At 46.0% G+C, this 10,745-nt stretch overlaps 1 protein-coding gene across 1 annotated transcript in view; it reads right to left on the reverse strand.

The window, feature by feature from the left end:
• The window catches only part of VWA8 (von Willebrand factor A domain containing 8), a 426,636-nt gene that overhangs the window by 128,773 nt on the left and 287,118 nt on the right, over positions 1 to 10,745 (reverse strand). Inside the window, exon 35 of the mRNA XM_045287091.1 lies at positions 10,427 to 10,650. Coding sequence (XP_045143026.1) covers positions 10,427 to 10,650 — 224 coding nt within the window. The remainder of the gene's footprint in view (positions 1 to 10,426; positions 10,651 to 10,745) is intronic.

The following is a 10,745-nucleotide window of genomic DNA, read 5'->3' on the forward strand; positions in this document are numbered from 1 at the left end:
GATGGTGCTCAGTTATCAAAAGATATAGTGTCTGGGGTCCTAAAGGTTTGAAGATAAACAAGCAGCTATCTGAGAAGCAACAAAGCCCACATGGAAGAAGCACACCAGCCTGTGTTTATCATGAGGTGACGATGGGATCAGGTACCAGGCATCAAAGAACAAAAAATCATATCATTGTGAATGAAGGGAAGTACGGAGTGGAGACCCAAAGTCCATCTGTAAGCAACTAGACATCCCCTTATAGAAGGGTGGCAGGGAGGAGACGAGACCGTCAGCGTGCAGTGTAGCACCGATGAAACATACAACTTTCCTCTAGTTCTTTAATGCTTCCTCCCCATCACTATCATGACCCCAATACAAATCCGGGGAAAACAGAGGATGTACACTGGTACAGATAAGCACTGGAAACACAGGGAATCCAGGACAGATGAACCCCTCCGGAGTAGCGATACCAGGAGGGTAAGGAGAAAGTGGGGGAGAAAGAGGGACCTGATCACAAGGATCTACATATAATCCCCTCCCTGGGGGGTGGATGACAGAAAAGTGGGTAAAGGGAGATGTCAGACAGTGTAAGGCATGAAAAAAAAATAATAATTTATAAATGATCAAGGGTTCATGAGGGAGGGAGAGGAAAAATGAGGAGTTGATACCAAGGGTTCAAGTAGAAAGCAAATGTTTTGAGAATGATGATGGCAACAGATGTACAAATGTGCTTGACACAATGGCTGGCTGGTGATAAGTTGTACGAGCCCCTGGTACAGTGATTTTTTAAAAAGGAAAAGATACATCAGCCTTCTGAAACCCCCCCAGGAGCACAGTCCTACCTTGACACACCTGGGGCCACAATTAGGAGGTGACTTTATAAGCAACCAACTTGCTTGAATAGTTTTATTGGCACAGACTTCACCCATCATACCATTTAATTGTTCAATCATATTAAGAAGAGCTGTGCAACCATCACTATCATCAATTCCAGAACATTTTCTTCTTGTGTTCACTGTTGCTAGCTCCCCCATTTACTCCCACCCTCCCCTGACCTGCCCCAGGCAATTATTAATCCAGTTATTGTCTCTGTAGATTTACCTACCTGGATTTCATATACAGAAAACCATACAAAACACAACCAGGAAACAAACAAACAAACAAAAACCCAACCACAATCACTGGATAAAATAGAGAAAAACCTCAATTGAAAAGAAAGCAGAAAATAGTAAAAACTGACACAACCTCAAAATAGGTCAAAAAGGATATACAATGAGAAAGTCCTACATTTTAGTGTAACTACATCTGCCGTAATTGACTTTACAATGCTCTCTGTCTGACAGCAAGGCTAGTCACATCCCTTGACTATGGTTAAAGAGAATTCACCGGAGTCTTCATCCAAATGGATTTTGGGTTTCCACCATCTTTCATCGATAGCCTTCTGAAAACTTGGATTACAGAATTTAAGCTCTGAAACCATTCCCTCTTTCGTATTTGGGTTTTATTATATATAATCCTAGGATTACACAGGCTGGTATGCTTCTTCCACGTGAACGTAGTTGACCCCTCATCTAGAAGGATGCTTGTTCTAAGGTAAACCTTTCAATATCTGATAGCCAGCCATCACCTGGCTTCTTACCACACTTTGATATAGTACCCTTATCTTCAGTGATCTCTTCATGAGGGTGAGCATCAAGGGAACCAAGTCATAAAAACCAATTGGTTTATTATCTATGTCTCTGGTTCACTTTAGAGACATCATTATCATTTTATGATAGAGAATATTATAAATCACCCCCCTGGAACTTACAGTAATTCTATTGATAGTGTCATTAATTTAGTCAATGATAAAGAATTAAAACACTGTTAAGGAAGGATACTATGCAAGTATAGGCCAGCTTAAGGTCGAAATACATGGGTTGTTGACTTGTACAGATTAAACTCTTAAATGACTAGACACTAGTTACATGAACAATAGGGGTGATGATAGGGCAAAACTTTCAATAATACTCATTCACAGAAGCAGAAAACCATACCAACCAGACTAATACATGTCATAAGAAAGCACGGAGAACATTAAAATAGGAAATATATGGACGTTCTGGGCCGTCATTCATTAGGCATCTCCAATGCAAGAAATCTAAACGAAATCCCAATGACCTCCCAAGTATCTTAACCTTGAGAGAGCCATCATCTGTTTCTTCTTACACTCAGGCAGCTCAGCCTGAAGTCCAAGGGGGGTATGTCAGTTCCTCATGTTTGCTATTTATGAGTTTGTGGGGTTTCCACATAGAACCCTTCTGGTGTGGCCAGTGAAGGATATTGTATGCCTTGAAAGCACAGCATCTAATGTCCTTATACAGCAAAGAGAGCTCCGAAAAAACACATACATGTATGTATGTGTATATAGATATGTATGCATGGATATATATAAACAATTTACAATAGCAGCCCAAAAGATGAAATAGCTAGGAATAAACAATACAAAAACAAAAGATTTATAAATAAAATGACAGAACATTATTACCAAAAGAAACTTACACAAATGGAAAACTATCCTGTGTTCATGGATAGGAAGACTTAATATTGTTAAAATGTCAGTATTACTAGTGTAATCTACAAATATAATGCAATCCTGATCCGAATCTTATCTTCCTTCTTCAAGAAATGGGAAATCTAATTGTCAATTTCATATAGACAGGGAAGATGCTCGGGATAAGCAGAGACTTTTTCCAAAAGAACAAAGTAGGAGGCCTTGCCTGACTGCAAAACCTACTACACAGCCACGGTCCTCAAAACAGCCGGTACAATGACAGGCACACCGACCAATGGAACACGATAGAAAACCCGGAAATAAAAGCATCCGCCTACAGGCAACTGATATCCAGATCTGGCCAGGGGAGAGCTCCCTGGACCCCTCTTTAACCAGTGGGGGTTGCTAACACTATCTGAGCAACTAAGGTCAGACAGCGTAAGGAAATAGAAAATACAAAGAGAAGCCGCTGAGAATGTTAACAGGAGAAAGATGAACAGTGCAAACAGAACAGCTAGAAAAGGCAGCTCCAAATTTAACTGGCGCGATTCTGCCTCGCGTTCGGGCGAACGGTGGTGTGTAAGGTTCTGTGTGTTTTTGGACCTGTTCTCATTTGTCTTTGGTCGAAGGCTAAACACTCTAATCCTCGGCGGACAACTGGCCTACCATCGACTTCCTGCTTTTCTTCACGCTGACAAGTTCAGACAGAGATCGGTTCTCAATGCCTGTTGTGGGCCTGACACGACTTTTCCCAGTGGGAGCATCAACAAAGCCCACGTCTTAACACTGGGTAGATGGGGGATTACATAACCCTTGGAGCCCAGATGTCATCAAAGGTGTTTGGCAGCATGGTTCCATGTTCACACAGCCTGTCTTCACACAGGCATCCGAGGCTTAGAGTAATTTGCCAAAGATCATGTACGAGGTAGAATGAGATTTGAACCCAGGTTTCAGCACTCTGAATTCCACGCCTGTAACTAATCAGCTGAACTGCTTGGAACAGAATGATCATTTTCTCCAAGAGTCTAACAACAGAAAAGAAAGGTTTCCTGTCTGCCCTCACTGTGATGTGTTGGCTACACATCCCTTACCATTAGTGAGTGCTGACTTAGAGCGACCCCATATGGGGTTTCTGAGACGTCAATCTTTCTGGAAGCAGATAGCCTCATCTTGTTCCCTTGAACTTGCGGGTGGGTTTAAAGTGCTGGCCTTGTGTTTAGCAGTCCAAGGCTGACCCACACCACCCCATACACACTGAGCTCAAAATCATCAAAGTTCTGGCTAGAGCCCTTGGCTGTCAGCACATTCACCTCATTTGACATCCTGATTTATATAACTGACATTTGCTTCTCTGGTGCTTTTAATAAACAGTGTTACTTGCTGGTCGTACTGCCAAATAATTTGCACCGGGGCTGTAGTGCCACAGAAAACAATGGCCTGAAAGCCTGTCGAGAGAGGAATATTCCTGCTGAGCATCTGAAAAACAGCTTTCTCAAGTTTGGCCTTTTCCAAAACCAGGAACCTCAGTGATATTTATATTTTTAATGTCAGTCTAAAAAACGAGAATCCCCATGATTTAGGTATTTGGTAGGGACAGCAGTCTTGAATGTGCACAAAAGGCTAATAGAACACATACTGCCTCTATGGGAGGTGGTGTTTGTCTGCAGGGTGAGGTTGTTGACCTAGTTTCTGTTGCAGAAACACTGAGAACGCTGTGAACCAACGGAGGAACAGGAAAGCTAACTGGCAATTCCCTCTGAAACACACTCTTAATTAATTAATTATTATTATTTTTAGGATAAACGCTAGCCTGCTTGAGTGTACACTTCTCCTTCTCTGCTCCAAACATTTCCCTGGTTCTAGAAGAGTGCTGCCCATCTGTAGTGGGGGCACCTGCAGGCCGTGGCAGGCCCCAGAAATGACCCGGTACCCTCTGACCCGGCACCCTCTGACCCGGTACCCTCTGACTGGCATTTCCGAGATCCCCTTCCCTCCCTCTGCCTTGCCACATTCCTGTGGTCTTGTTTCCGAGACACCTTCCTCTGTCCTAACGCTCCACAGGGAGTTAATTGATCAAGGGTTGAGCCACGGGTGTGCTGGAGCCATGGTGCACCCCCTGTGAGAGCTAATTGCTGAAATACTCAAAAGACCAAACTGAACTCGCTAGCACTGAGTCGATTCTGACGCCAGGAGTAGAAAGTCTTGTCTTTCTCCTGCAGATTACCTGTCAGCAGCCCACTGCATATCCCACTACACCAGAGGGCTCCTTTGCTGAATATCCGGCAGTTTTGCAAGTGGGCAGGTAACTTCGCTACCTTGAAAAGAGTCACAGAGGGGCAAGTGACACCGGGGACCCAGAAAGCACCGCAAACAGGCTCCACAGCCCCTCCCTTCAAGGGTGCTATGTTTGCACACGGATGGAGCTCTTGTCTTTTCGTTACATATTCCTGACAGCCTCGAAGATTCTAAATGCATGTCTATGGCTGAAATTTCTCTAAGAGGAATAAATTATTTTTAAAAAAATCATGAGCCAACAGGTAGACTATATTTGCTAAGAGATAGGATGGGAAATGATAGGAGTTAACAAATGATAAGAGAGGTTCCCAAAGGCATAGGTACATACTGCAATCCATCTATAAAATATGGACTTCACAAGACTTTAACACTAACCCATTGGATATTTTCTTTAAGAGGGGGAAATGGATGAATGGTGCTTACAGGAATGAGCTATTCCCATTTCCGTGTGAATTCCTCCTTTGCGTCTGCCATTGGATTCCCACATAGATGTCATGTGCCTGCTCAGTCCCAGGCACGACGCCCTGCAGTGCTTCAGAGGATTCTACCCATTTTTAAATTTTAGTTAAGGAAGTATTATCCAAATGCCTTAAAATATTCTACAGTAATTTAAACAAACACCGCCAGCGAGCAGATTCTAACTCACAGTCACCCGATGGGGGGAGTTCATTTTACAGTAATTAGAAAACAGCACTTGAAAACTATAACCTTTCACCCTTTCTTGCTCCCATAAGAAGATGATGAGACTTCTGAAGGGAAACACGTGGTGTGGCCTGACAGACCTCTTGGAAGGAAAGTAACTAAGTCGAGAAATGGAGCACATCGTATGGAGCATGCCACGAGCACACCACCACTGTTATCATGCCCCTTCCGGCTCATAGCGACCCTGTTTAGGTAGTCGGCAACCTTTTCTTTCTCCTGCTGAGTGGCTGGTGGGTTTGAACCACCACCCTGGCTGTTAGCAGAAACAGCACCACCAGGCTCCTCACTATGTGGGTTTGTAGTTAATTACCCATGCTTCTGGAAACATGACGTCTACAGGTCATCCAGATTCTTAACATGAATGACAGCTATAGTCCAGCTCTCAGCGTGTGGTCATTGTCCACGGTGGGAAAACCAGGGCCCTAGCCAAGCAGGTCGGAGCAATGAGCACATTTATGATAGGCAGAGCTCATGAAACAGTCTCTTGCAAGTGGCACTCATGAACTCAAAACAGCAGTTAAATAAAAACAAAAATAAAAATTCAAATCAGCAGTAGCCTCAAAGTTCACAGCGCCAGAAAGCTGAGATGCAGCGGAGATATCAGCGTCCGTGACAATGCAGGCAGCTCACGTTGGCGTTCTAAACAAACACTGCTCCTTGGCCACCGTGCAAGGGAATGGAGAAAAGATGGGGGTTAGGATGTGACTGAGGCTTGGCAGGTGGTTTGCCTGGCGTTCACATCCCTGCTGACTTAAAGGGACATCTCATGACCAACAGAGTCACACCAGGCAAGAGTATGCAAACCTCTCCTCCAGCACGCCTAGGCTGACCCAGTCTGCCTTTTACAGGTGGGTTGGCCCTCTGTACCCCACTACTCCATCACCGCTGAGACTTTTATGACACAGGAAGCCCATTTAGCCACTAGATGGCGATCAGGTCACTCTGCCTGGGAAAAGGGGCACTGCTGTTAACCTGCAAGTGGTCTGTGTGGTACTGAGAACCGGTCTCTATTTCCCCAAAGGCATTTTCCAAGCCCTCAAATGAGGCGCTCACCTATGTGGAATAGAGAGTCCTTGACTGAACGCTCGCTTGAAGGATCAAACAGGAAGGGACTGTAAGCCATGTGTTTTTGCTTGTTGATTACTGTTTCCCCTGGAATAGTCCCTATTTAGATTGAGTTGTCCTAACCCTCTGCAAATCACAACACGAACTAGTCTAAATAGTGTCACTGTACCATACTGTCCCTTTTGCCAAGTCATGGGAGTGAAGAGGCGAGGTATGACAAAGAGTTAAAACAATGGCAGACTATTTGGACAATTCTGTTTAAACATAAAGACGGATGTTCACATTTGATCATAAGTTTAAGTATGTGAGTACATATGCACAAACTAGCCATGCCATCTTAGAGACAGAAAGAGGATGTTAGATGATATATATCCAATTTTCCAAATGAAGCTATTATTCAATTCTGAATTATGCTATTTTATTGCTTAAACCAAACCAAAACCAAATTCACTGTCATGCTGCAGGTTTGAACTCATTGGAACCAGACAGCCTCATTTTTCTCCTTCAGAGCAGCTGGCAGGTTTGAACTACCAACCTTGTGGTTAGTAGTCCAACACCCAACAGCATCGCCAAGGCTCTATTGCTTCAGTAAAACTTATTTCTGATATAGAAATATACCTATATTTCTATCACAGAACCTCTTGCTACTATAAAGGATTTCATTATCAATCAATCTACATCAAAGCAATAGTCAAGAAATCAAATGATGTATTACACTGGGCAAATCTGCTGCAGAAGACTGCTTTAAAATGTTTAAAAGTAAAGATATTACTGTAACGATTAGCGGGCACCTGGGTCAGGGTTTGGTATTTTCAATCACCTTTTATGTATTCAAAAGCTGGGCAATAAATAAGGAAGATCAAAGGAAAATGGCCCCATGACTATGGTGTTGGTGGAGACTGTTAAATCCGCCGTGGTCAATCAGAACAAACCTATCTGTCTGACAAGAACGGTAGCCGGAATGCTCCTCAGAAGCAACAGTGATAAGACTTTGTCTCACGTACTTTGGACAAGCTATTCGGAGAGACCAGTCCCCAGTGAGGGACATCATGTTTGGTAAAGCCGAGGGGCAGTGAAAAAGAGGAATCCCCTCCACATGATGGACTGACACCACAAGGTGGATTGACCCAGTGATTGCAACACTGGGCTCAAACACAGTCAACCACAGCGAGGATGGTACCAAGTTTCCTCCTTGTACTAGGACTGTTCCGCATGGAAACCTGCGCGACAGCATGTAACAGGGACGACAATGGCTACACTTTACACTGGAGAGACGGAAATGATGCATTAGAAAAAACCTGTTTGGATTATGGAAAATACGAGGGCAAGTCAAAAATTATTGCTATAAAATCACAGAAACCTCTATTAAACAATAAATATCAAGATGTGGAATTCCTGTTTTCAACAACAGCCTCCGCCTAGGTCTATATGCTTCTGAAGGAGATGTTGCCACCCCTCTAACTCTTCCCCACGGCTGCCTGCGCCCTTTGACTCACACCACACTAGCACGCTAGTTTGACATCTTCAAGGGATTCCAACCGTGTTCCTTTTCATTGTCCTTTGAGGTTTGGGATCAAACAGAGTTGGAGGAGGCAAATTCAGAGCTGTAAAGTGGATAGGCAAGGTCCCCCAGGGAGATGCTCATAGCACACAGCACCTGGCCCTGGGGAAGAAGGAGCAGGCGCGGTGTCGAGATGGAAAAAATTCCTTGGCTCAACTTTCTTGGACTTTTTCTCATCATTGCAGTTTTCCATTTTCTAAAAACTTCTTCCCAATAAAGCCCTCACAATCAGCTTGGGTTCTTGGAGACAACCTATCAAGATTTTCCCGTTTGGAATCCCCCCAAACAGTCACTATAACCTTCGAAGCTGGGATCTTTGCCTGGAAATTAACTGGCCCAACAGATAGAGCCCCTTGGAAGCTGCTGTTGCAGGGGGGCCTCTGTTTCTGAAGGCAGCCCAATGCGATGGAGAGTGGACGGATGGAGAGTGTACGGCGTAGAGAGCTTGTCATCCACGGCTCACAGGGACACGTGGCAACAGCTTCCTTGGGAAGGAGTTGGACCCTGTGTCGGGTACCCAAGTACCTATCGATCGCCACCCATCAGGTCAGGAGCTGGGTGTACAAAGGCGCACAGCACAGTTGGGGTGGGTGGGGGACGGGAGGAGAGCGAGGTGGTAACAACACAAAGAGGGGACAAATACGTGCAGCCCTCGGGAACAGCTACCCCCATCGTGAGTCAACATCCTTTTGAACATTCTGTTGGGTTAGTTAAACTTGATTCAGTCCACACATCCTTGCTATAGGCTTTGGTATGTGAAAACCATGACCTTTGATCTCTGCAATGTAGGAGAGGGAAGTCCAAATAACATAAAGGCATTCAAACCCATGAGCCTTTACTCTGATTACGCACCGAGGAAGGTAAGGCAAAGAGAGGGAAGTGAAGCTTAGACTGTAAAAGAAACAGAAGCCTCACTGATTAATTCTGTGACTGTCCTGGCCGGTGACTGGCATTCAGTCTGTGCTGGGAGGGTCACCTTTTATTTTCCAGCCCTGCATTCATTTGGTCTTATATAGGTTTACTCCCATCACAGTCTTGGAAACCCACTGTGACAGGCCTCCCTGTAGGTGGCGTAGTCAGAATCGACCCGATGGCAGTGAGATTTTGAGTTGACTCAGAGCCTTCCAACAGGACTTGTGATGGCTTGTTCACTAGGTTCTGCAATTCACCAAAGGCTCTTCCTGTAAACTTGCAAGCCTCTATGAGAAATAGGTATTTCCATAACTAGGTCTCCTTTACGGAGAGCACAAAAATAATCTTGTGAAATAGCAATTCTCAACCAGGGATCAATGGAACAGTGCGTGCAAACATCTCCTCTTGCTAACCGGCTCTTCGCGGCGTTTGTGGCTAGCAGGAGCCCACCTCTCCTTTTGTGGGAGAGAAGTGGAACGGAAATGGGAAGTTTGTTCTAAGACATGAATATATTGCAAAGGAAGCCTTTGATTACATGCTTAGCATAGATGGGTGCACGGCCTTCTTTGTTCTCCAAATCGCTCACAGTGAGCAGTTCAGCTAGGCAATCATTTCTGGGGCTGTTGGCTGCCTTCCCCTGGTGGTTCTGTTTCCCTCGTCAGTCCCACCCATCCACGGCTGGGTCTACTTCTCCTTATGGCTAAGCCTGCATCACCTGAAATAAGGGCATTGGTAAGAACACTTCTCTAGGAGACGCAGAAGGGCCCTGCTGGCGTGATGGTGGGAGCGCTCTGCTGCTAACAGAAAGGCTGGGGGTTTGGAGCCTAGCCAGTGGCTCTGTGGGAGAAAGCACCTGGCAGTCTGCTGCTGTGATGATGACGGACGTGCAGGAAACCCCGTAAAAGTCGCCTGGGTGGGCCCGGCAGCAAGAGCAGGAGCTGCATGACTCGGCTTCCCTGTCTAGTCTAACGATTCGCCTTAGAGACAGCTCCCCCATCCTGGGCTGTCCGTGTGTCTGTTGCCTGGGGAGCAGAGAGGTGCTCCAGAGTGGGAGCCCAAGGGGGAACGTGCCACGGTGGTGCAGGGTGAGACTGACAGTTAAAACGGAAAGAGGAGCTGGTCTCTTTCTTTTTCTCCCGGGACGTGCCGGATGGCAGGGAACCTGCACACGGAAGTGCCGACCGGAAAGGAAAAGGAAAGAAAACAGAGAAGGGAGTCGCTGGCCCTTTCCCGCTCCAGAAGGGAGATGGCAGCTTTCTGAAGGATGAGCCCCCACAACCCGAGCAGCCGTTTCCAGGAGAGCCGTTGGACTGGAGCTGCTCAGACCTACGTGGGGCCTTGGGAAGGAAGGGACGTTCCCCCAGCTAGAGCAGTACCTGCACGGCTCGGTCCTCCTGGCCGATCATGTTTCTCCACTCCCTGAGCGAGCGCTCCAGATGCTCCAGCCCCGTTTCCCAGAGGCGGATGTGACCTCCCATGTCAACAGTCACCACGCCACCACTGCCCCACGGGGCCAGTAGTGCGTCTGTGTCCGAGATGGTAGAGAGCCAGGAGGTGTACGGCGAGAGAGACTCTGACCTGGAAAAGGCAACAGCCCGTCAGGATAAAGGAGCATCCACAAACAGCATCTATTCTTTGATACCTACTGGTCACAGGTCAAAGGCCATAGGCCTGGCAGCTCCCTGCCCAGGGGTC

The sequence above is a fragment of the Echinops telfairi genome, unplaced genomic scaffold (genome assembly GCF_000313985.2).
Source record: "Echinops telfairi isolate 266 unplaced genomic scaffold, ASM31398v2 ScPeMD7_11;HRSCAF=52, whole genome shotgun sequence".
NCBI classification, from domain to species: domain Eukaryota; kingdom Metazoa; phylum Chordata; class Mammalia; order Afrosoricida; family Tenrecidae; genus Echinops; species Echinops telfairi.